The following is a 27,144-nucleotide window of genomic DNA, read 5'->3' on the forward strand; positions in this document are numbered from 1 at the left end:
ATGGGGGAGCAGCTCCGCGCGCAGCCCGCTGCCTCGGCGGGGCCGCCGCCCGCCGCCGCCGCCTCCTGCTCACTGCTCGGCGGGCTGCTGCAGAACGGCTTCCACCCCTCGAGCCAGCCGCTAAGCAACGGCGGATGCGGGGAGGCGCCGCACCCGCTGCTGCTCCGCCCGGAGCTGCCGCCGCTCAGCCACGGCTCCCCGGCCAAGAAATGCAGGCTGCGCCGGAGGGTGGACTCGGGCCGGCGGCACAGGCCACGTAAGTGACGAGCGCGGCGGGCTGAGCGCGGCGGCACTGCGGTGCGGCGCCGAGGCGGCTCGGCGGCCCGGCCCCCTCCGTGCGGCGCTGCCGCAGCCCGGCCCGGCGGGGCCCGACATCGGCCCGGTGTCGGGCGACCGCGCGTCCTGCGCCGCCTCCCCTGCGGAGCGCCGCCCGGCCGGGGCTGGCGGCCGCCCGGCTCTCGCCCCGCGGGCGTCCCCCGCCCGCTGTCGCGCGGGCCAGGCGGGCGGAGCGAGGGCCCCCGGTGCCGGCCAATGCGGCGGCGGCGCCCGGGCACGGCCCCGCTGCCGCGTGGGCCGGGCCCGCCCTGCGCCAATGGGGCGGCGGCGGGCGGGGAGCGGCGGCCCGGCACAAACGCGGGCGGGCGGCGGGCGGCAGCTCTACGCCGCGCTGAGCACCGCGTCGGGCGGCGCCCAGGGTCCTGCCGGCCTCCGCCGCCCCCCGGCCGCTCCCATGAAGCTCATAGTGCCCAAGCAACGCTGTAAGTAACGCCCGGGCGGGGGTCGAGCTGGGCGCTGTTGAGCGTTGGGTGTCGGGCAGGCTCTGCGGTCTCAGGACGTGCTCTTTCGCCTTCCTCAGACGTTGTTAGAAATAGAAAAAAGCAAACCTGGGGCTGAGTACAAGTTATTCTGGGGGTGGGAGAGGGAAGAGTATATTGTGCACACCCGATGAATTTGCAATATGCTCCTTATGAGCATGGCCTGTGGGCTTTGGGTAGTTGGTTTGGGAGGTGTGAGTGAGCTGGCAGTCTACTTCATCTTTTGTTGTAAGGCTATGAGTCTCAGAAATCCGTATTTGTAATGTACTTAATTGTGTAAGATTTGTTGATTAAAACTATGTTTTTCTTACTTGATCATAGCCAACTACTCCCATGTAGGTGTGGAGCTATTGAATAATTCTATGGTAAACTCTACAAGTAAAACAATCCGATGGAAAAAGTACTCAGTATCTTTACACCCTCACTTTGCTAGCCCTTCTAATAAAGACAACGAATGTTTGCTTCTTTGTTAAAAGTTCAGCGTGTTCCGAAAGGGTAATCGGGGATAGTTAGGATCACGGCTACCCACTGCCAAAACTTAAAGATGTTCCTACTCAGTAGGAAGTAGCGTTCTTTCAGCTACTCTGTGGTGTTTTTTTTTTTTTTTTCTTCTTTCTTTTGAAATGAATACTTTTAAAAGTTTTCTGTTTTCAGAGTTGTCAGAAACCACCTTTAAGAGCTGCTGCTTTCACAAAGCTACTTATTAGCCAGTGCCTTCTCCAGCTCTTTAAGTGTATTTGCTGAGCTACACATACTGCTTTCCCTTAGGATGTTCTCTGCATTGATTAATCATGTAGTGCTTACAGTACCTGTTGGTACTGTAAGTTAATTTAGTCTTATACCAAATTTAATGTGTTGGTGACCAAATTATTCTCTGTCACAAACTGTTTTTGTAATCTTTGTCCAGCTTCACATTTTCGTTCAGCAACAAAAACTGCAGAATTTGGACTAAGTTAAATTTTGATTTGGTGCAACTTGCATGTCAAGCTCTTCATAGTATTACAAACTATTTTAGAGCAAAGAATAAGGCTTTTAGGGATTCATGTAGTCACTTGAATAAGAAAGAATGAGGGATTTGGAATTCCCTTCCCATCTTGAGGTGAAAAAGAGCCCAATCAGCATAAAGAACGTAGGTGACTGGCTCCATTGCCCCAGAAATGACGACCGAGTCTTCAGTTGTGGGGTTTTAATGAAATGAGGCTTTAATGAAAACAGCAGGTGAGGACCTGCTTTGTAGAACTGTTTTGTGGGCAGTTTCTTTGTGGGATAAAATACAGGAATTCTTGCTGTTTGTATACTTTTTAATTTATACAATTATTTTGTACCAGAATAAATTTGCAATTTAATATTGGTTTCGCAGGAAAGTATGATAGCACATTGTCACCAGCTTAAATTTCATTAAATTATGCTCTAATTCTGCTGGTACTACATAGCTTTTCACTGTATCTATCTCTAGTGAATACTACACAGTCCTATTTTACTGGTTTTTGTATTTAATCCTGGTCTTTGCAGCTGTTTGTTCTGTGCTTAGGGATGCATTGCAAAATGAAGTGCAGTTGCCACATGGCATGTAAGACTTCAGTATTGATTGTGGGGTTTGCTTTGCGTGGTGGAAAAGATAATGAGATAATTGGCATTTCCCAATATTTCAACAAATGAAACCTACCTTTCTGCAGCAATTATTCCTTTAAATCCTTATAAATGTTTTCTTGATTGTTTTTGCTTTCTGCCAAAGTGAGGTAGACTTCTATATTCCCAAGTATTTTTTTCTCCTCTGAGAAGGGAAGATTCCATGTGAAACCAGTGTGCTTTGCTGATTAGCCTGTGGTGAGAGAGGATCTGGGGACTAACTTATCTTCCTTTTGACTCACCTTCTGCTTCTTTTGCTGAGAAGCTTGTCTTTGCTTTGTTTTTTCCTTAGTTGAGCTAGATGAGTTGCCAGGGATGCTGGGCTTACATCAGTTTTCTGGTTCAAATAGTTACCGCAGACCCTTTGTGAGATTAGGGTTTACGTTACCTTTTGGTATCACAGCACAGCATAATGAGTACAGATAATTGTCTGTTATGATGCCTTGCACTGTGAAGCGCTCCAGGAGAGAATAAAATACTGAAACAGTGTGAACTCTGCAAGTTTCAGAAGCCTGCTAAAGTGTCATGTTGTTTAGTTTAAATGTGATCTTTGAAAAGAAGAAAGAAAAAGGCCGGTTAAGTGCCTTCATTAATGCCTATGAAACAGAGTTGTAGCCAAGTAAGGACAAAGATTTCAGCAAGGCAGTTAACTAGACTGCAACATAGGGAAGCAGCTAGCTGGACTTCTTAATTCTGTTGCTTTTCTTGAATTAATATAAAGCTTTGGAATCTCTATTCAAGTCATTGTCTTGTGTCTCACCCCCAGTCAGATGATAATTGTTAGGAGTCAAAGAATATGTATTTTGAGGCGTTGTGACCATTCATGGCAGTTATAATGCATATTAGTTGTCATTTCTAAACACTTCGAGTTGTAGCTTCATAATAAAGAATGCTTTTGGACAATATTTAGGTTGTTTCATCTGTTATGTTTGGCTGCAGCACGGTTACGTAGTACTACTTAAAAGCCAGGTGGAAACTGTCGAAAACCTAGGCTTTTTCATCTGCAGTGATGTTAGATATGGAATGCCATGATTATGTAGTGTATTTTGATGAAGAATACAGGAATGAAAATGGTTGTGGTCTTGCTATTGACACAGTAAGTACAACATTGTTGGTTACAGAAATTCTGTCCAAGGCATTGGATTATCCCACAGTCTTTTAATCTTAAGAATTGCTTCAAGTGAAATGCTGCTTAAAATTAGTCTCCAGTTCGTTTTAATGTAGGAGGGAGTAAGGGTTGCCTAAGGAATAGGACTGGTCATAACAAACTGAACTATTTGGTGCGTTGTGGTCCGGCATCCTGCAAGTTAAAACTGCATGTCAGCCTTACCAACAAGGTAACACATTGCCAACAGGAATGGGAAACATGCAAATCACTTCCATCAGGCTAGGAGCTGTCAGATCCAAGAATGAGAATCTTGATAGCTAATTGTTGCTGCTTCTAGCTTTGTAAGCTGGGCTTTTATTTGTTAGGGTTTTTTTAATGAAGCTATACAGACTGGGTAATGAGCTAGTCTCCCAGTGCTATCTTCAGAAATAAGTTTGTGGTGATATGACTGTATGTGTGGATGGTCAAACAGCTCTGTGCTTTTGGGGTTTGAAGCTTTTTGGTTTGGGGTTTAGTTGTTTTGAATTTTATTTATTTATTTTCTGGGGAGGAGGTAGACATTCAGTAAGCTTTTGCTGCTGAAAATGAAGTGGAAGCCTTTGCCTGATGTATGTGCATGATTTATTTAGTGCTAGCTTTGTCAGGTTTGAAAAAAACTTCCATTACTGAGCAGATATAATTACTTAAAGCTATATGTTTTGTAAAGGAAAAAAAATGCTTCCATTTTACAACATGTTTGGATTGCTCAAAATAACTGTGTAAAGTAGGAGGCAAATGAAAAATATGTGTAAGCTATTATCAGCTTATTTTTTAATAGAAAGCAGCTTTCAGAAGCTGTGAGAACACTATCACATCTTATGTGTGACTCTTGTTTTGATTGTTTTTCACTGTTCTTATTTCTGGCTCGCGCTCCCCTCTTGCATTCCCAATTAAAACAGGAAGTTCTTACATCATCAAAGTATCAAGCAATGCAAATTAAATGTAAATGAAAAATGTGAATGAAGTAATAGGATTTCATCATATGTATGTCCAGGAAGAAAAGCAGCTGAACCGAAGGTATTTCATCTGAGATTTATGGCTAGGGTATCAGACTATTGATACCACCATTCAAAGTATTGATAAAAAATTGAGATGCTCTGTGTTTGAGGAAATACAGGTTGTGCAAGAGAGATGCATAGGCTGGAACAGTTTTGTCAGGAGAAGAAACTGCTGCAAATTGGTCATGGATAAATCTATGGTCCAGGTAGGGAGAAGAAAGTTCTAACCGGCAGGATTCAGGCACAATATCCTTTTAAGAGTTGAAGAGTAAAAAGATTTGGCTAACTATGTGGTGGTTGTTTAAACATATGAAAAGGATTACCCTTGGTTATCCTCTTTAATGGGGACAAATGTTAGTAACCCAGGAGTTCCCTTACATTCTTGCTTCCCCTGAACTCTTGTCTATGTTGTGATTTGATATTTACCCTTCACACACACTCCTTATATTGTATGTTAAGCATAGGATTTTTAAAAATCAGATATGTTCAATTCTGAATGTAATAATGCCTTATAGGAATAGCCTTATAGGTTCATACTCTTCAAAGTCTGTGCAGAAACTAGGTAAAATGTATCATGGAAATTCTCATGAGTGAACCTTTCCCCAGATAGCACAGCTGTTGGTGTGCATCAGATTACCTAATTATGCAATGCTGTAGATACCTTCTGTTTGCATTGTCACATGCTTCTGCAGCGAAATTTTGGAGTAATGGAGACTTTTATCTCAAGATAACAACCCAGTAAGTAGTTGGTGCAGGTTATTAACATAAAGAGAATTAATTTTCTTAACAAGATAAGCAGAGTCTTTTGATTTATGCTAGGCTTTTAAGAATGCATGATTCATCTTCACACTTTCTGTATCAGTTCTATGGGACCTAGAACTAGATTTCGTAGTGCTGTTATTTTTATGATTTACTGCAGTGTACCAATACAGTAGAATAGTTCTGTTTTCTCCACAATAATAGACTGCATTGATCTAATAGGTATACTGCATACTGACTTTGAGAGAAATCAGCTCATAACGGTCTTATCAGACAATTTTAGTTAAGTGCATTTTTTTACACTGTGAAAGCGTGTCTGCAACATATACAGTGTCTTCATCTTAATTTTCCGTAGTAAATAACACAATTTTGAATAACTGTTGTCAGCCTAACATGTGGATGTACTGGATTTCACTTTCCCCTCCTTCCTTTCCTGATTTTTCATAACTCGGGAAAGTGGACCTTTATTCAGGTTATCAAGGAAATGCTGGAATTCCAGTTTAAAACAAACAAAAATCCCAAACAACCCAAACCAAAACAACTCTACAGTTTCTCCCTCATTTTCTGTCAGGTCTGTGAAGACTGTATCTAGTCAAATACCCTTCTTCATACACCCTGGTTGTAGCAGTGAGGTCCCTAATAATTTTTGTGGCCTCTGAATGGTCTTTCCCTCCGTATTCAGTGAGGCAGGAGAACCCAGGAGCACCTTGCAGTCTGCAGGTGTGCTCCTACTAGCACGCCATTCAGTGGTGTCAGGAATGGTGAAGTGTATAGGTACCAGCTGAGGTGGGTTATCTAAAGATACTGAAAAGAATTGATGGTGCTTCAGTGGCCTGTTTTGTTTTGGAACGTATTGATAGTAACAAGATACAATGAATAAATTTTTAAAATAATCACCGGAATACAGGAGAGTTTATACTGCCACTCCGGTTGTATGGGAGCTATATGAATTTCAGTGGAACTTGTCAGGAACTTTGAGACTCGGTTTTTGTTCTAATTGGTCAACCAGTCAAAATAGTAGTTGTCTTTATTGCAAGTGATTCCACAGATTGCTGTTGTTAGCAGCTGTGTAACTGAAATATCAGTCCTTGTGGACTGATCTTGTGCTCTTTATTTGTGCTGAAGAAAACTGCTGCTGTTCTAAGAGCAAAGTTCTTTCCTTTCTGCAGCTCTCTGTTTGGCTCACCACAAAATGAAAGGAGCTTAGGTTCACAGACAGAATAAACTAGAAAAAAAAAAGTGTATTTGTATTTCTGCTTGCTTTTTAAATGTTGAGCACTAGGTGTACCTATCCCAAGAACTACACAATTTGAAATAACTTCATACTTGTTTTCTGCAGTACTTATTTGTTAATGATTTAGTTATGACTCCTCAAAATGTTAAGATATAAAAGTAAATGTCTTGAATCATTCTCAACAGTAAGTACTTAACACTTTTATTGCTGGACTTGTGTTTGATAGGAAGATGGAATGCTTCTTCCCTCTCTTAAAGATTAAATCTACACTATAGCTTTAGAGCAATTGTTCGCGTGAGTAGATTGTAGCAGATTTTATGCCCTTGATGTAGACTGTTGGAAGTTGGCTTACGCTTAGCTATGGTCTGGTTCTGTATGGCACAGTCCAACCATGCTGCTTTTAAAATTAAAATTCCTGCTTGCATAGTTAAGATACATCTGAGCAGGAGACTTAGTATTCCAGTGGAACAGGTAATTAAAGTTCTCAGTAGCTTAAATACAATTTGTGTAAATCACTAATGGGATTGGCATTCTAAGCTCCACTGCACTGTAGTGCTGTAGAGTGTGGACCAGACTGCTTTTGCTTAAATATTTACCTTGTACTTCCAAAAGTGTTAGAGTTACAGGTTAGTGTAAGGTAACACATTTTTCCTCTTTAAAATGAAGCCTATTTTAAAAACATTTGTTTTGAATTCTTCCCATTTCAGGGAGCTCTCATGCATCTGCATAGGATGTACCTTCCCAAACCTCAGATTAGACTTCATTTCAGTATCTTTGTGTCTTGGATCTTGTAGGGCATGGAAAAATAAATTAGACTTTACAACAGATAACAGTAGGTGCTCTTAGAAAAACTGAACTGTAAGCAAGCCACTCTGTGGGAGTTGATGCATTATTCCTGCCTTGTCCTTAGGGAAAGGGGGGAGAAACAGATGATTCAATTACTTGGCATACAGCAATGGAGCAAAATAACAATTTTAAATATCTGACATTTAAGGATTGGGTTTTGGGAAAGGGTGTATTAACAGTTATGAAATTTGTTGAGGCACTTGTGGTAAGAAATAAAAGACTAAGCTGCTTTCAGCCTAAAGTTGAGTAACTTAATACTGATCTGTGATTACATGAAGAACAGTGTGATCAGTACCTCCTATGCATATTAAAATCTTTGCCCCAAGTTGCTTATGTTGAGGTTCACTGGCAGAAAAATCAGCAATACATGTTGTGTCCATTGGAGTTTGTACCAACACTAAGCTGGGATGCCCTAATTGGTAGAATTGCATTTCTAGCAAGTCTGCTTGATTCTCCCTAAAAGCAGGGAGATGACTGTGTGACTGCTTTTATAGAAATGTATCTTAGATGTTAGTCACATACTCAGTACTTTTAATTTAATTTCTTTAAGAAACATTACTAGCTGCCTCCTTCTGCAGTACTTGTGTATAGATTTTATATTCTCACTTCTTAGTCCTTCATAAAGTTACCTGGCTTCCTATTTAAAATGTGTGCATGTATGTATAAGTAGAGCAGGCAGACCAACCTTGTTGAGTTAGTATCTTCTGTCTGCATGTTCTCCATAGTAATTTTCTTTTGCTATTAACAGAGCAAAGGCTTTGCTAGACCTAGGCTGGCTGTGGCAAATACATATATGCTGAGAAGCAAATAGTGGCATTTGTGTAATTGTACGTTAGGCTAACACATATACCGGCAAAGGAAGTCTATGCTCAAAGGCAAGGACTGTCAGTGGTAAATATTGAGCTTAAAACAGCTCATTCTCTTTCTATATGCAGGTAGTGCAGTTTCAACAGAGCTGCTAGTTCTGGTGGGCTGAAGTCTGGAGTCTCCCAGCATAATGGGAGAGTTTTGTATTGCTGCTTTTCAGACAGAGCCTTGTGACTGGAAATTCTGACTAGTTGTGGAAAGGCAATTGTAGATGTTACGCAGTGGGAATGTGACTTGAGAAATCTTGTTCTCCTGTTTGTTTTTTTCTTCCTCCTCCCTTAGTCTATTTTAAGAATTAGTGCTGGGAGTTAGACTGGGTGAAATGCAGAAAATGGGCTCTGTCAAGCGGTGCTGACTGAAGAGTAAAATGTTTTCCTGGGAAAAAATATTTTAATTTTATTAAAACGTGCTTCTCCAGAGAAGAGTATTTTGATATTTTCTTTATTCTTTTTCTTGACTGAGGCTTTATGAAGTCTTAACTTACGGAGTGTTTAATACATGTGAATTGGACATGTAAGTGACCACCAGCTTTAGGGAGCAGATGTTGCTATTGTGACTGCACTGAATTGTCATTCAGAAAATGTTATAAGTGATATTTAAAGTGACTTTTTCTTTCTTCCCCAACCCCCTCGTCCTTAGCGTTTCCATGGTTTGGAATGGATATCGGTGGAACATTGGTTAAACTGGTCTACTTTGAACCGAAGGACATTACTGCAGAAGAGGAACAGGAGGAGGTGGAAAACCTGAAAAGCATTAGGAAATACTTGACCTCCAATACAGCCTATGGTAAAACTGGCATTCGTGATGTTCATCTTGAACTGAAAAATTTGACTATGTGTGGACGCAAAGGAAACCTGCACTTCATCCGCTTTCCCAGCTGTGCTATGCACAGGTTCATACAGATGGGTAGTGAAAAGAACTTCTCCAGTTTGCACACTACGCTCTGTGCCACAGGAGGTGGAGCTTACAAGTTTGAGGAGGACTTTAGAACGGTATGTAAGCAGTTCATATGGGTTCAGTGGGAAGTACTTTGAGAAAACATCGTGGGAGTCCTTATATTAAAACCTGCAGAGTAAATAACTAGTTAGGATGGACAAAAAATGTTAAGACTGACAATCAATTCACGTTTGTTAGTTGGTGGAATTGCTGAGAACACGGAGGGGGTAGGGAAGGGAATTTTACTTGGTGGGTATTCTACTGAAGTATTACTGTTGTTGTGGGTTGAGGCTGGGCTGGGCCCTAATGAATGACAGATGCTCTCTACTAACCCCTCTCCCCTCCCAGAAGGGGAAGGGAGAGACACAGGCTGGAAAAGAAAACTAAAACAGCTTTAATAAAACAATAACAATAAAAAAGAAAATATAATACAAATGAGAAAATAATGAAATATATACAAGTATACATGAAACCAATACTGAACCCAGTTTCCCTGATGAAGATACATCACCAGTGATGCTGCAGGGCTGGCACTGGGGAAGTCCCAGGCTGGGCTCGGCAGCAGACAGGAACTGGAGACAGGAGCTTGATTCAGGAATGCATGGATCAGGACCAAAGACAGAGGAGCAGATGGAGTCCTCCTCAGACGCCAGCCATCGAAGAAGAGAGCTTAACCCTTGTGATCCCTCAGCTTTATACTGAATATGACGGATGCGGGATGGAATATTTAGTTGGTCTGGTTTTGGTCACCTATCCAGTTTGCTCCTCCCTGCAGGTGCGATCTTGTTACTTGCTTACAACCCTCTACTTTATGGCACTTCCACATGTGGCACAAGATTTAACAGTGACCTTGGTTTCTGTACGAGCAAGTATAAGCAAGAGCCTTTCTGCGTACCATTCCTTGGTATTAACTATAACATCAAGTGCTATCACTAGTAGAAGCAGACACTGTCTGTAAAAATACGCTGTTGATTTCAGAAAGTGCAGTTAATTAGATTTAGCTGAAAAGTAAAATCACTGAACAGACTTCTGCTTTAGCTCCAATCAGGACAACTGTGCAGGATGTCTTCAGTAAATGTTTTTGGTTTTGTTTTTTTTTATGGTACAGCTATGATGATCAGATGCCTTACCAGCTGAGGGTGTGTTATGACAGCCTAGAAGCCTGAGACTACAGATACTCGTCTTTCAAACTGGGTACCTAGTGAAAAACCAGAAATGAAACTGTACAGTCTGGAGATTAGGTTCAGGTTCCCTTCCCCTTGTAATAATCTTCAAGCAGACTGGAGGCAAGAGTCTGGAAGACCAAGTGTGAAGCAGGGGGAGAAACAGTGTATGGAAGCATGATAATAGCAGCTTGCTTTTGATTTCACTTCTGGGAGTATGTAATATGAAGAAAGGCAGTTCATGAGGTGACTAGGTCCCAGGTACCCTAGAATTTAAAAATAACCTCTGTAGGAAGCTCCAGAAGCTGATGTAAACCTGAAATATTGGGATGCTGCTGTTTGTATGAACTTTAGAAATAGTCCTAGCTCCCGAATGAGTGCTCTGGAGTGTACTGCAAAAAGTGATTGTGGTGACAGAGGCATAGAGAGCCATTGTACAAACTGTTAAAGAGAAATAGCCATTTGGGAGGCAGTTGCCTGTTGTGTATATGTCTACTGGGGCATATCTTCATTTATTTTCTGTAAAAGAATGACTAGTTTGTCTGTACCAGAGCAGTCTCGCTAAGATTAATGTGAATGACTGACTTGGCAGGCATGTCTGACACTTCTGTCCCTAGCTTTTGACCTGATCTTGAGGGTGAGGGATCGCTGCTGAGTATGACAGGCCACATCAGTTGCTTTTCTGTCTCTGCCTCAGTCTAGGGAGCTATCATACTGATTTATCAACTGCCATTGACTGCAGTCTTTGGCTCTGTGTGCTTCATTTTTAACTCCAAGCATCCATTTCTGCAGTATAAGAGGTTTTTTTCATTGTCAATACCCTTCACCTACCAGATAACCAAGATCCTCAGCAGGAAAGAGAATGCTGTAAGAGATCAGCATGAATTCCAGCTGTTGTACTGTTGTGCAATTATTTTCAGTAAATGTTGGATGTGGAAGCAGCTAGTCTAATGAAGTACTATCAGGTTTCTGAGTTGCTATGGTACTCCACTACTAGTGCCAGATTTCTTGTCCTTTGGGCTGATTGCAAGTCCCTTATGTGTTAGGGTCTACTGGTGACTGAGTCCTCAAAAGTTTTAGTTTGTCTCGCATTGTATAAGGATGTTTGCACCACAGTAGGACGTGAGTTCTAGTGCTGGTCAATGTAGCCTCAGTTCAGGTTTTCAAGCATCCTTCCATGTGTTCAGGGGATGATTCAGGTCATGTTCTCTAGTGACAATGGGAGGTCACTTAGACTTTCTGAGGAAGCTGACTATCCCTTTGGAATGGTCAGTCTTCCCAAATTCATCTCTCCTGCATCATGCAATAGCAGCTAGAGTTGGTTACTTATTAAGGAAGTTCATGTCCCTCGCTCCCACAGCTGTAGAATTGAACTGAGAGTTAACTTGTGGCTATCAAAGCTGGGAATTTCTCTCCATAGCTCTGGCTTTATCTGGTGTAAATATGCAATTTATGGTGAGGGACCAGTCTCTGTCATCTCAGCTGCAATATAGTCAGTGTAGCACTGGAAGCCATAGTTGAAGTTGAGGCTGTTTTGCCAGCTATTGTACAAAAATGAGATCACATAGCAAATTACTGGTGGACTTAGGCATGAAATCCCACATCTCTGCAGTGTTAGTTAACATTCTGTGTGCTGCAACACTTGTAGGTAGTTTAAGAAAAGCACTATAAAGGCTGGCTAGGGTGTTTTGTAGCATAGAGCAGTCAGTGAAGTGTACTCACACTTAAGTGAGTGCTTTGGACACCTCTTCTTACAGCTATCCAGTTCCACGCCTTCCTTTATAGCAAGTATTTCTTGGCTAAAACTGTAACATCCATAGAGTATTACAGAAGCAAAATACTATCCATTACTTGAAGATTTGCTTGCTTAATCTCTCTTGAAGGGCTGAGTGTCCTGGGTACTGGCACTTAAATTGTCACACTTCATTAGCTGTTGCAACTGCTGTCTTAGTGTGTTCTGCTGACTGTAAATTGACATTGGACAACACCTTCAGGATTGCGCTCTCAAAGCATTGAAATGTCTGTTTCAAATATTTGATCACTCTAATGCACCTGTAGTAGAGAACATGTGCCAGGTCTAATGTCCTGCTGTTGCAGGATACAATATTGTATAATGCCTTATGTGGAGGCGACTTTAAATGTTTCTGTTTCTAGTACTTAGCAGCAATGTGGAGAAACTAAAGTATGTTTGTGAATGTTGTTAATTTAATTAAAAAATCTGGCTAAGTGCTAGGAAACTCATGAAACTTTTACAGGTAACATGCTTTTGTTCTGGCCCATTATTTCTGTGTGTACATACTTTTAAGTTCTTTGTCTTTCATGGTGTTTCTAAATGCTTGTGGGACTTTCAGGTTTGCATAGATTTAGGACAACAGATCCAAAACCATCATTCAAATATCAAAGAGGGAATTCTTCTAAGGTTACAGTAGCTTTTTCTCCTTAAAATCAAAAAGCAAACTGTGTTGTTAACTTGCCTGTTCCAGTGTCTAATTCTGAATCGCTAAATGAGTTAAATAGATTTGAGCTAGACATCTCTGCTTTTGTGTCTTAAAAACAAAATAAAATTGGGAGACATCTTCTGTTTAGCTTAAGCCGTCTTTCTGTGCCATAGAAAGGCAATCTACACAGCTAGCTAGGTTTAGCTATCTGACCTCCCTTTCATGGGATCCACAGTGGTGGATAGGAGGAGACCTGGAGAAGTCTTCCATGGACTGCGTGGTGGCTGCCAGCAATAACAATTAGTAGCCTGGCAAGTTGTTTGATTCATTCTTAAGATTTGAATGCTTCCCCTAGAAGTAAGAATGCTGACTCTATTCATTAAACTAGACCACAGAAATAATTTTACCAACCATGTGGTTATACTTAATGTTCATTGAAGAGCATCAATAAGTGATTCATTAAAAGGATTGTTTCCAGCTTAGGGTGTGTGTTCTCCTTGTTTTGTTTTGTTTTCCGCTTTCTGAATGACTGGTCTTTATGCCTGGCTGACTTTATTTTCAGGTGATGGTGGTGTTAAGGCATGGATGAATCTGTTGCCCAATTCTGATAATTCTCCTTCCTTTCCCCAACTATGTACTGTCACCTCACATAATTCTATAAATGCTCAAGTAACATCACTTCTGTAAAAGTAAGGAGTACATAGACTTATTTGCTTGTGCATGTATAATGTAAATCTCTTTGCAACTCCTCCACAATAGCACATGCATGTTACTTGCACAAAAGTATGCTGTTAATGTAATGAGGAATAAATTCGTAGGCTGTCAGTTTTGTAAAACAAGTCACTGTAAAGGATACATGGGGGATGATGAAAGAAAGGACTATTCAGACTTTTGTCTAAAACCTGCTCTATTGCAAAATTCATGTCTATTGCAGTGGCTCAAAGGTGGGATCTTCGTATTCCTTTCCTGAACAGACACCTACACAACCCGTCTCATTTTGATAGCAACTTTACTGCTGACTTCAGTGGAAGCAGGGCCAGGGCCAAAACCAAATCACTTAATAACATTTGGGGCAGGGGAGGAAGGGAATGTGTTACCAACACAAACTTAAACTCATGCCTTGACCTTTCCCCTAACCTGTAAGAAAAATGGTGTAAGAATAAGCTTGGCTGTTGGACAGTGATTTCCTTGTGCCAGTTTATTACCTGATTCTAAGGTTTGACTTTATGCTATGAACTGAATGCCTGTGAATGACTCGTAGCCTGCATTTACCTTAAATAAACTCACTGTCCTGTGTTGTAGGATGAGTAAATTGTGTAACTCGAGGTTAGTGTAAGACATTGAAAAATCTTGTTTCACCTTGCTTGAGGAGGCTGGACACTGCTGCTCAGGCCGTGGGTGCTGGCCTGTAGTGCATAGACTGGGCTAGAGTTGAAAGTGGCATCCAGAGAACAGGTGAACTAACCATGATACCTTTTGTTACCACCACTGCAAGAAGCTAGGAAGCTCCTCAGAGAAAGAAGGGAGAGAAGCAATATGCATCTCTTCCTGTCAAGAGAGGGAAGAGATCCTTACAGCTAGCTGGGTAAGAGGGCAGATCATCTGCAGAGGATCCCAGACTAGTACTTTTTTTGCCCAAAGCTAGTGTAGAGTATATCTTCTCATCTGTCTCAGGTGAATGTTTGTCTTACCCTTTATTTGCATTAGAGTTTGTCTGGTCTAAATGAGAGTGGGTATTTCCCAGCCTCAGGTGTAGAACAAGCTGGGGAGAGTACCCTGTCTGAGCACAAAAAAAAGCAGGGTTGGGGGTTGAGGTGAAGACAATCAAAATAAAAAGGAAGCAAAATACATCTTTATGAAAGTGGAGGAGAGGTGATGGAAGGAAAAGCTAGACTGTAAGCTATTAGGAGAAATAAAATCTGGAGCAGAAGGCATATAAAAGCCAGAGTGATATAGTAAATGAGGCTGTTGTAATTGATAATTAAAAACTTGGAAGACAGTTTCTTACAGGAAAAAACAGTCATATTTCTGACAGAAAGTCCAAGAGACAGATGAACTCATAACTGAATCTAGGTTTGGATATTCCTGCACTTGCCAGAACTCAATAATGGTGTGAAAATTCAAACTGGGTGAAATCTTTCATGAGCTAGAGCTTCATTGAAAAGATGTCTGCATGCCAATGTTGATCCATTAGGCTTCAGCCCCACTGCATATATGTCATGCCTGCCCTTGGCTCACTTTTCGAGGACTGGGCTGTTTCATGTTTTCCTTGCTGAGGTGGGAAACAAACGTGACCCAAGTCTTTGACTTCTGTGCTTCAAAGCAGCAGCAAGTTGGTACCGTGTTTTTTGGGATCAATGTGGAATACTGATGCCAGTCTTGCTCATTCCAAAAATGAAAACCAGACTGCTGCAGCAACACAGGAAAACAGTTCTTCAGTCTGCTATGAATATCATACATGAAAGAAAGCAGTAATAGGGCTTTTCAGCTTATAGTATATCAGCTGTTAAATATAGAACAGAGCTATAAAAAGCAGAACAAATTCTAATATGTCTTTTATACATGGAGGGCTGAACCTAATAAAACTTCTATGTGTAGTGCTTGAAAAAGAACCTTTGGTTAGTTTCTTTTGTTCTGTCCTTACAAAATTGGTGGGCTGACTGGAGAGTTTGTTGAAACGAGCATTTTGTCTGTGGTTTTGCACTGATGCCAGAAGTATTTGCTCTTAGATTTGTATTGGTTGATTGTGTCTTGCAAGGTGTCTCACTGATGCTTACCTATTTTTAAAAGTGTAACATGGATGAGACAAAATCAGCTTGTGGCTGGGTATTTAGCTTATGGGAGGTTTTGACAGTAGGGGCCATAAACCTGCTAATGACTTGGCTTCATATAGCAGGCTTCTGGTTCATAGTATGTTTGTTTTTACATGCTGTGTTTGGGCATGCTGCACCTAGCTTATAGAGCAGAATGAGGAAATCTATACTGTACAGCACATAACCTAAAAAAGTATCATGGTTAGTACAGAATCTTTCCTTATTTTGACCAGTTATGTGCAACGGTAATTGGGTTTTAACAAAGTAAATAAATCCTCTAACAAGTGATGACTTAATGGGCTCCATGCAATGCCCATTGTGAGAAGGAGTGTATGAAGCATTTATTGTGTTAATGCTTTGTATTGTCTATCTGTTGGAGCTTTTCTCCTCAGTCTAATAGCAAGAAATCAATGAAATCCAAGGTATTTGCAAAGTAGCCTTAATATTTTTGTAATGTTTCTTTAAAAACCTTTTCTCCCCATTTGTGCTTATTCGTTTTATTTGCTGGCTAAATGGTTTAAGTGTTTTATGCTGCATTTCTGTGATTGTAATTTGTGTAGCCATGTGGTAACCAAGAAAAAAAAAACATGAGGAGATTGCAAAAGTTGCAGGAGGAAATACTGAAACAAGATGAAATGATCTCCACCTGTTTTTTTTGTCCTATGAATAACTGGATTTATACTGAGGTCTTTGAGACTGCTGGTTTGATTTTTTTTTTTTTTGGTTTTATTTCTTTTCTGTGGTTCCAGGATTTGAGGACTAGCAAGCATAACAAAAGGGCAGACCCAAAGAGTAGAATAGCTTTCAGATAAGTCAAGTTAGAGCTATGTACAAGTAGAGAAAAAACTTAAGGGGAGAGATTTAAATAGCTCAAAAGAATGTAACCTATTGGCCATGCCCATTCCACAGAAATATCTTTCCTCTTTATAGTGACTTAATATAGCTTCCAGAATTAAAAATAGGAGGTAGTTAGCCTTGTAAATCTTCTCCATTAGCTGTTATAAAAACATCCTGCAATATGCAAATATTTGAGAAGCAGCTCTGTACTGCATAACTCCCGCTTGTTCCTAATACCCTGTTGCTTTTTCTGCTAGAAAATGGAGTTAGGTAAGACTAGCTTTGCAGGTGTGAGGAAGAAAATGACCTCAGGGTTTGGACAGACAACTTCACTGTTGTTTTTTTTTCTCCCTCTCCTTGCCCTAACATAAGTCTGAGCTCAATGTCATCTGGAAAGGAGACTTTCTACAGATTGTCGCTGTATTCTATTTCGAGAAAGGGATGTAATTTCTAATTCTAGTAAACAGAATGCTATGGCAAGTAGACATGTCTGTTTAAGTACAGTCATGGGTGACCTGTGAGATCTCTGAGGGAATGTCCTTTTTAAGCTCTTATAATTGTTTTTCTGCCTTCTGTTACAGTTACATTTTTATGAACATTTTGTTGGGAGCATGGACCTGACAATATTTCTGTTTGGGGTTTTTATATTATTTTTCACCAAACATTGGGAATACTGTGTTTTTCATGAGGCATTTTAAAGGGCTCATTGTAATTTAAAGAAATAGCTCTCAGATTACTGGTGACATATACTAAAAAAAAATGGAAATCTTTTAAGCATAATCCACTGCATATTTAATACATATTAACAAAAGAATGTGCACTTTGTAAAGCTTTCACTATCTTGTTCTTTAACTGAAGTTTCTTGATCTTAACCCTTCTATTGAATATTTCATTAAATTGCTGGAAATGTAGTTGGATGATGAGTTAAAGCACTTTGCATCCTGAGGAGTGCTGCTGTGCAGGCATGCGTCAGATATCGTCCAAAAGCTACAGAATGCAGCTCCTCTTGGGATGGGGTGAGGGGAAAGAAATCTATTGTTTCAGAATACTGAGGGGGGGCAAATGTTTCCTGCTTGCAGAGCAGGGGATATCTCAAAGGCAAAAGAACTAAACGACATTACTGCACAGCACATCATTGTTTTGGGAGGCACCCATTGTCAGGCAGATAGCACACACTTTTATTTCAGACTTCATGCTTAGGCAGATCTTTGTACTGTTTAAATAGCATAATATGTTACTATTAAAGTGATCAAAGTGCTCCAGTGGAGCCTTTTGTCCTTCTCGGTGTTGTATTGCATTAGGAAATGTTTGTTTATTAGTTTCTTGTTGTTCTGTTCCAGATTGCTGATCTACAGCTCCATAAACTGGATGAATTGGACTGTTTGATCCAGGGCCTCCTTTATGTTGATTCTGTTGGTTTCAATGGCCAACCGGAGTGCTATTATTTTGAAAATCCTACAGATCCTGAACAGTGCCAGAAAAAGCCTTACTGCCTTGATAATCCATATCCTATGCTGCTGGTTAACATAGGCTCAGGGGTCAGCATCCTGGCTGTGTATTCTAAGGACAACTATAAGAGGGTCACAGGATCCAGGTAAGTTTAATTCTGTTTTCTTTTCCCCTTGATAATTGAACAGATAGAACCAGACTGTGTGACTAGTAGGTGCAGCCCCAAATTGTGCTTGTTTGCCTATTTCTTTTAAAAGCCCAGCAGTAGCAAGGCTGAATATATCCTAAGTTTCCTTCAGAGAGGGGGTCTACAGCAGGGAAATCATTGATCCATTCAACTTTAGAGCTACCTTAGTCTCTTCTTGGTGTTCTTATGTACTTCTCTTGAAGTGAATTACAAAAGTAAAGAAAGATGTCCCAGTAAAAGAATCTTCTCTCCCCTGCTTTGATCCCCCAGAACATCAAGAGCAGTGAAATAAAAATGTTTGGGCTAAACAAAAACCTCTTACTTAGTAGTTAGGATGTATCTAGGATATAGGAAAACTTTGGAGAATTACCTGCTACTGCTGGATTCTGGCAGAGGAATCTCACTAGATCTCCTGTTTCCTTACTGATTGCACTAGTCTTTGGACCATGCTGGTAAATTAAGGAATGCCAGTGTGTGAAGACTAGAATCTGATTGTCTGTATTCTTGCTTTGTCCTCAGCATGATTTCCGCCTGGGTCAGCTAGTGCTCCCTGTAATGATTTGTAGGGTAAAACTGAGTTGAAACTGAGGTGTCTGGCCTGCGTTCAGTAAGAGATTTAGATGTGACTGCTCTGTTGAGGATTCAAGGAGTTGAGCAATGTGGATACAGAATTTCATTCTCAAGGCCGAAAACAGCCTGAGGCATGTGTAAGTTTGCTCAGTAGGTGTGGTAACAGTGCTTATAGGAAACCACTTTAGTTACAAATGTATCCATCCAGACTAGTAGTAAAAATATCAATAAATCTATCCCGCTTTTTCATCATACATGCAAACTAAATTAGTATACTTCATTTTTAGTAATCTTGTAATCTTAAAAACAAAACCAAACAAACCACCAAAACAAACCTAAACAAATACCCTTCTGAAACAACAACAAAAGCAGCCTTTTGGATTTTCTATAGTCCCTTACAAAACTGCATTCTGTTCTTCAGTGCAGAGTACGTATTAATAAAGTTTCTTCTGTATATGGCATGTGACTGCATATGTGTCTTCTGTTGCCTTATCTAGGGCATATCTTTGCTACAATGGTAGCCATGAGCCATTTTTCTGTATACAATACAGATGAACATAAGTTGAATGAAAGAAGTATTGGTTTTCTTGCAGTTCTGGTTGTTTTTCAAGCATAGCCCTTTTGATATCTGTAGATGTGCTTCTGATTCTTTCCACTACGAAAGGAAAAACATGACTGCAGTGGGTTGCTGACTTGTTGTAGATGATGAAATCAATACTGTCTTGTGCCTGGTGTGCAGGGCTTCCTGCTGTTCAGATGCTGAATATATCACAGTGCTACTAGCAGTGTTCTGAAAAACTTGCCTGATAATCCAAGAGCACTGACTGAATGGTGTTCCTCTGACCTTCTGTGCTTTTTTATTAAGTGCAACTGTGGTGTCTCACTCATCCTCTTGTTTACTGTGGCTACAGTCGGTGTGACTGCAATCAGTGCAAATAAGCTATCTTTCTCAAGGGTTAAGAAAGAATGAGGAAGGATGTAGAGGTTAGTAAGTTGAAGTTCATGTCTGTTAAGACTGAAGAGTCCGAAGTAGAACTATAATGAACTAAGTTAGCAACCTGTTCTGCACAATCAAATATTCACTGCTAGTCAGTAAATATTGTACTTGAGCCTGTGCAAGATGTTAAAGTGACTGCTCCTTGCTCAGAGCTCTTTGGAGGGCCAAGACATTCAGGGCTGTTGCTAGCCTTGCTTTGAACAGGAGCCACCCAGACTGCTTCCCCTGTCCTAGGTAGGGGGACAAGATCTGCCTTGGCTGCCTGCCTCTGCATAGATATTTAGCTTTGATCACTGTTTATTCTTTCATCACTGACTTAAGTGATCTACTAGATAATTATTCTTGCACAAGGAAAACTTGCTAGAGTGCTACAAATAGCAAACTGACATCTGTGGTGTTGGATTGGATCTTATTCTCAGCTAACCCTTTATTTAGCATCATTTCTCCTATTTAAATATTAAGGACTTAAGAGTAGTTCAGTTAAAAACATGCCGGATGACATTTGTGTTGAATGGAAACTCAATTTAGGGTGTCTGTTTTCACTTCTCTGAGGGAGGAGTTGCAAGATATAGTTGGCTGGTAGCTGTGTAGACCCTACTGAAAACAGGAGTCTGAAGAGCTGTGGTAAAAGCTGGTTCAAGCTGCTGGTCTGAAGGAACTGTGCTTTTCTAGTCTTGGAGGAGGAACGTTCCTGGGCCTGTGCTGTCTGCTGACTGGCTGCGAGACGTTTGAAGAGGCACTAGAAATGGCTGCGAAAGGAGACAGCACCAATGTGGATAAGCTGGTGAAAGATATTTATGGAGGAGACTATGAGCGGTTTGGCCTTCAAGGGTCTGCTGTAGCTTCAAGGTACGTGTTAATTGAGCTGTTTTTAAGGATTTCCTTGGGAAGCTTACTGCGCATGCTGAACTGAGTGCGTAATCCCTGGACTATGCACTATGTCCGTGTGGAAATGTCACTCTGAATGTATAATGTCGTTTGTCCTTAGATCCCTCACCTACCTCTTGCTCTCTTTTTAAACAGGTATGAGCAATGCTTGATATAGTTCGCTTCCATATAAATTACAGTTATTTTAGAAGTGTCTTTGCTCATTGTCCTGCCTTTCCAGTGAGGTCCCTTTTCACATTTCAAATCTGTCTCAAATCAATGAATATTAAATCCAAGAAAAGCTTATTAAATGATAAATTTCTAAGGGATTTTAGCACTCCTAAATAATTTTCATTAAAAGGAATAATCTTCCTCACACAGCTTTGGTCATATGATGAGTAAAGAAAAGAGAGATTCCATCAGTAAAGAGGACTTAGCCAGAGCTACTTTGGTCACCATCACCAACAACATAGGTTCTATTGCTCGCATGTGTGCATTGAATGAGGTAAGATAGCATATTTACTATGAACTTAAACCCTTCAGAAACAGCATAGTAAGATTATCAGAATACAGGAATGCAAATTGCTGGTACAGTAGGTGTGTAACTAGCCTTGGTAAATAACGTGTATATTTAATGTGGTGTCCTAACTCTTGTGATTTGCCTTATGTGTATGCTTTGATGCAAAGTGTAAGGTACTTCAAGCTTCAAAGGTGGGGAAGAGAGGAGAAAAGTTGACTGTAAAGATCTCCTGGAACCATCGATATCTGAGCTGTTCAGTTGCTTTCCAGCTGTAATACATAGGTATTAACGCCTTTGTAATCCATATTAATACTGTCAATTACCTTGTTGTTAACAGATTTTACTATACTGTGACAGGTTTGATTTTTTAAATGGTATTTTCCTTGGCTTGTTTCCGTAGCATGATGGGTTTGAATTGTGTATTGCATTAAATGTTTTGATAGAGACAAGGTCCATTGTATTGGGTCAGAGAGAAGAAAAATCTAGTTCGTTTTCCTGCCTCAAACTTCTATCAGATGCTTGTTATGTTCTTTTCTTTAGGCATGATAACTATGGATGGATTGATCCATTCATACACCTTTCCAGCTTCCAGCAGTTTAAAAAATAAATGAAACAGAACAAAAAACACCCAACAAAAACACCAAAGATTTAGGCACTTGTTTTGAGCTGCAAATTGCAACCTTTACTATTATGTGGTGACTAATCTCTTTTATCTGCTGTCAATGAATTTACCTAACCTTTTTTTCATGCACAGATGTTTAGCTCCATAGTATTCTGTGGTTAGAAGAAGGTGCTTCTTTTTTGTTTTTTTTAATCAACACACCCACATAGCCCAAAAAAACCCCAACAAAACAAAACCAAAAAACTCACCAAAATGCCATCTGATTACCTTATTGGGTTCTATCCACCTTTTTGCTTCATGAGAAGTAGCAAGTAATTTGTCATTAGTTCTTTTGGTGGGTTTGTGGTTTTTTGGATTTTTGTTTTGGTTTTTTAAATAAACTTTTACCACATCTCCCTCTTGGTCCTTCAAGACAGAAGGTCCTAATACTTAGTCTCCTCTCCTACAGAAGACACTCTGTGTCACTTTTCCACTGTTTCATTTTGTCTTTTTAATATTTTTATGGTTCTGATTTTGAGAAGAAATTATCAGATCTTCATGCAGTATTCAGAGTGTGGTTGCACAATGAATTTTTGATGGTATATTGATAAATTTTGTGTTCTGGGTTCCTTTACTAACAGTTCTTAATATTTTTTTTTTTTGTGGGCATGGAGCTCATATTTTTAAGAAACCATCCATCTACAGTCACTCTCACAGTCTTTCTTGAGTGATGGTGGCTAATTTGGAGCCTATCATTGTGTCTGAGTACTGAAGTCTCTCTGTCTCTTTCCACTTCCATTTGTGTCATTTCACTTTTTTAATTTAAACATCAGCTGCCGTTTTATTCCTCAGTCACTGGGTGTAAGCATTGTTATGCTGTTCATCTTTTATTCCGACTCTCCTGAATAACTTCGTATGTCAACAAACGTTACGTTTGTTGCTAATATCCCTCTCTAGAGCACTTTTAAAATATGTTGAACAGCACAAGTCTTAGTGTATGCCTTTGTCAAATGCCACTAACAACTTCCCTTCATCATGAAAAGTGAAAGCTACAGACTTTTGGGTTGGCAGTTTGACTCTTTCAGTCAGGATGATTCTCTTTCGGTGTTCTCTTTGCTTTCAGCTTCTTTACAGTGTTGCCTTGTGGCATGGAGTTCAAGCAGCATTGTACAGGGCTATCAAAGCATGGAGAGTTGCAGCAGGGAACCACACGCAATACATTCAGTGGAGGAAATAGGCTACTAATGAAACTAATGCTTCTGAGTCGTTGTGAAAAAGTTCCTAACGTGTTTTTTTGGGGGCAGACTTATTTAAAAACTGGACATGATACATAGAATTTTGTGGAGGAAAGTAGACTGATGTGTAAATTATTCTTCATTTCACAGGCAATCTCACAGTAGAACTTCTCCAACACTTGAACTAAATTATTTTGTAGCTCTAGAGAATGAGAACTTCATTTAGTAGCTTTACATACTATTAAAAAAAACCAAACAAAAACAAACCAAAAAACAACAACAGAAAACAAACAAAAACCATGATATAGCATTGCAAGTAAGCTACTCTCCAGGTAGCTTGCTCTCAGGGGAAAAAAAAAAGTAATGCTATTGTTCTGCTAAATAAGCTAGGCACCTAAATTGCCTTTGGGAGATATGGCCCTGACTCTCACCAAGCTTGATAAATGAAATACCCAAAAAGACCTTAAAAACCAGTTGAAAATGCTATGTTCTTTTGTGGAGTTTGTGTGTGTATTAGATTAGGGTCATGGTGAAGCTCACTTTTAGATTCTTTGACAAAATCAATTTATGCCCTGAAGCATAAGTTTTGATAAGTTATTTTTTCAATGATTGCAGCTTTAATAATGTGTTGAAAATGACTTGCACATGTGCAGGAAAAAGTGAGGCTGGGGAATAAATGAAATACTCTGTCTGCAGAACTTCAAAGCAAAGTTCACTTGCACAGAGTTGGCAGTGGGGTAGAAAAATTCCAGAGTCTGGAACCATTTGGCTACACATCATTTGAAACAGTCTGTCCTAGGCACAGCACAGCTGCATAAAGGAAACCAATCTCCCTGGTTTATACTTTTCTTACTAGCAGAACATGTAAGTTGCATCTGAACAAGGCTTCTTGAAAAAATATGTGCAGGGTTTTTTAATAGCATCTTTGATATAATTCTCCTATTCAATTATATTGGCAAATATGTGTATATACTGTAGTGAAGCTGTACTATAGCTTTCTATTGCAGGGTAGTTGAACAATTTAGCAAGACCCCACAGGGTGAAAGAGTGCATGTCTTTTCCAGGATGCTGTAATTTGTTTAGCTTAAGTAAGCATTTCATCACCATCCCTTCATTAGTTTGACTTCTGTCTTTCAGTTTTGAATATCTCAGCAGTGAACAGTTTCAAAGTAAGTTGGCAAGACTCCTTTAGATAAAAGTAGCAGTTCTTAATTTTCTGACTCCCGAAAAATGCTAAAGCTGTTTTAAGTTCAGTTCAAAAAATCTAGGAAACTTTACATCTTTAACATAATTTTTAACCTTGACAAGTCAAGGAATGTTGGAAAGTGAAATTGATATGAAACTTGCATGTTGATATATGCTCTGCTATTCTAGTAGGTGTCCTGGTTTGGTTGCGATAGAATCCTAGGCCAGCCGTTAGCAGCTTCAAGTCAGCCAGGGCACCTGACCTGAGTTTGCTACAGGTGTAGCCCATCCCATAATGTCACGGTCATTGTAAAGGGAGGAGGTTTACTGAGGAGAGGGAGCTCCTGTGAGGTCATTCCTGCTGGGATTCCTCTCCTCCTCTGTTTCTGCTGAGGACTACTCTGCAGTACATCCTGATGACAGCATATTCATTTGGCTGACTATTTTCTGTTTGTACTAGTGGTGTTTTCATTAAACCCGTCCTACTTTCACCTATGGGTTTTCTCTTTCCCTGGTTCCCATCCCTGGTTGGTGAGGGTTTATCGGGTGATAGAGCAACTGTTACAATTTAGCCCTGGTACAGACTAAATGTAGGCAGTAGGTATGACTAGTATTTTTAAACTTAAAATTTTCAGTAATTTTTATACTCTGTGTTAGGTACTGCTTGCTTGAATTGCTGGTAACAGTAGCTTTATGTGTATATTCAGCAAAAAAAAATTATTTCATTAAAATGAAATTCAAAAGTAGATTCTAATGAGTTCGATGGTATTGTATTGCATTACAGGAAATTAATTAGTTACATGTTTGTCCCTCCTTTGTCAGAAATTACTTCAGAGAAAACACTGCCTTGTCAGAGAATGCAGGGTGCTCTTGGCCATGTTTAGTAGCAGCCTTTCAAAATTTGGGAAGTTCTTATTTTCAGCTATATAAGTTCCTAGGAACGAGCATGAATGTATGCTGATGTGACTGCAGAGTCTAAGGGGATAGATGACTATAAATGTGAATTTATTTAAATAAAGTTTGTGTTGATGTGCTTGGTTTGAGGACAGTCAGACATATAATTCAGTCATTGGAGACTGGATAAATGAATTACTGCATCTGGGTATCAGCACTCTCCAATACTGAGTATTCAAGTGAGGATGTTCTCTGTGTTATGTCACATGCACAGTACTGGACATGACAAAACTGCGGTCTGTAGCAAAGTGATTGCTGCAGAACCAAGTGTTGGGCTTTATAGAGCTGTATGAATATAGAGAGGTAACACTTTAATTCTAGCCTCTGTGCAGATTTTTGCTGCTAATTGTCAGCAGAGGGCTCTTGAAGATACATTTCTAGGGCTCCTTCAAAACTCCTGTAAAAGCTTATGTCTACAGGACTTGGCCTATTACTGAATCTTCTAGACCAATTCTAGCTTACGGTGAACATCATATGGTACACCCATTCAAAATGCAAGTGCATTTTTGTGCGTAACAGGCACAACTGGGCTTGGTAAGATAGTTATGGGCATTGTTTAAACACCAGGACTGTTGCTTACATGTGCTGATGTGCATACGAGTAAGGATAGTGTGTGACTTTCTCACTAACAGCATAGTGCAGATTTTTGAACAATCGTAAGCTTCTGTTTGAAAACTGAGTTCACGTGAGCTTTGAAACAAAGGAATGCAATACATGTCAAGTATCTTGTTGGCTGTGTTTTCACTTGCTTTTTGAAAATGGAACCACAGTCTAGATAATAGGTAATGAAAGATGCTTCTTCCTATCTCTAATGTAATTGTTCTCAGGTACCCTTCAGAGTTCTCCGTCTGGATTTAATAATCATAGTGATCTCTGGAAAGTGGCAAAGTGGCTTCATTTAACAAACGGGGTGGAAAGATGCCTTCAGTGCATCCATGTCACATGCAACTAAAAAAAAAACCCACCCACCGCCAAAAAAACCCCCAACCCAAAATGACAAAAAGCTCGTAATCCTGTTCATGTTGGGAAGGTCCTGGATTTTTAAGCAAATATTCACCATCTGTGTATCAGCCTCTCACTTTCTTTAGAGTAAAGCTGCTTTTTTTTTTTTTTTTTTTCCTCACAGCATCTCTACTTAGTGGTCAATAACTGCAATAATTTTTTTGACTTTTCAGTCTGGAAAATTTAAATGTAAGCCAAAATTCCCATTTAACTTTATAGTGGAGGCAGAAGTACATGTTGAATAAAGCAAATAATGTAGCTGAATATAATTTTTCCTGGTTTGCTTTTCAATTTTGCAGAACATCGACAAGGTGGTATTTGTTGGCAACTTTCTCAGAATTAATATGATTTCTATGAAGGTGCTAGCATATGCTATGGATTATTGGTCCAAGGGACAGCTGAAAGCTCTGTTTTTGGAACATGAGGTAAGGAAATACATGTTGAACTTTTATTTGTAAATACAAAAATCCTGTGGTTCTTGACTTGGTGAAGTTAACAGGGAGAATTTCAATGCTGTTGCTTTAAAGTGAATGGACAAACTTAAGTTCTGCATAAATATAATTTAATTACAAATTTATTTGAAAATACCCCTTGTTAACTCCCTGGCTTGATCACTAATCTTGTATTTGTTGCTAAACATTGAACATCTCTTATTTTTACTTTCTGTCCCCAGTACCAGCAATGTTCATTTGCATGGTCTGGTATATAAATGTCAACTAGAATTAATTTTTGTAAGCACAATTTTGAGCTCTGACTGTCAGATGGATGTGTTCATAATGGAAACTGCCCTGCCTCAGTACAGCATCATTACAGTGGTTTTGTGATTTCTTCTTTCTTGACAATTTTTGAGATCAGTGTAAGATTTCTCCTGTTATAAGGTCCTTTCGTGGGCCTGAACAAGATCATATTAAATCACAATTCAGATACAGCAAATACAATTGCCTTAACGGAACTGAAGATTTTACATGCTTTTGCTTATGTCTTATTTTGGAATTTGTTTGATTTTGTTTTGTTTTACTTTTACTGTGTTTAAAGGGTTATTTTGGAGCTGTTGGGGCTCTTCTAGAATTGCTTAAAATGACAGATGATCAGTGA

At 39.9% G+C, this 27,144-nt stretch overlaps 1 protein-coding gene across 1 annotated transcript; it reads left to right on the forward strand.

Moving 5' to 3' along the window:
• Positions 1-27,144, forward strand: PANK1 (pantothenate kinase 1). Its single transcript, XM_086466568.1, has 7 exons — positions 1-256; positions 8,935-9,287; positions 17,823-18,076; positions 20,358-20,534; positions 20,934-21,057; positions 26,349-26,474; positions 27,085-27,144. The coding sequence occupies exons 1-7, from the start codon at positions 1-3 to the stop codon at positions 27,142-27,144; spliced, it is 1,350 nt and encodes a 449-aa protein (XP_086322694.1).

The sequence above is a fragment of the Leptosomus discolor genome, chromosome 6 (genome assembly GCF_034619465.1).
Source record: "Leptosomus discolor isolate bLepDis1 chromosome 6, bLepDis1.hap2, whole genome shotgun sequence".
Taxonomy (NCBI): Eukaryota; Metazoa; Chordata; class Aves; order Leptosomiformes; family Leptosomidae; genus Leptosomus; species Leptosomus discolor.

What these genes read in the sequence shown, in the direction of transcription:
- PANK1 (XM_086466568.1), top strand. Translation starts at nt 1, where the DNA reads ATGGGGGAGCAGCTCCGCGCGCAGCCCGCTGCCTCGGCGGGGCCGCCG. An exon ending in TTGAGGAGGACTTTAGAACG is followed by an intron (nt 9,288 to 17,822) that starts GTATGTAAGCAG and finishes GTTCTGTTCCAG; the next exon opens with ATTGCTGATCTACAGCTCCA. An exon ending in GGGTCTGCTGTAGCTTCAAG is followed by an intron (nt 20,535 to 20,933) that starts GTACGTGTTAAT and finishes TTCCTCACACAG; the next exon opens with CTTTGGTCATATGATGAGTA.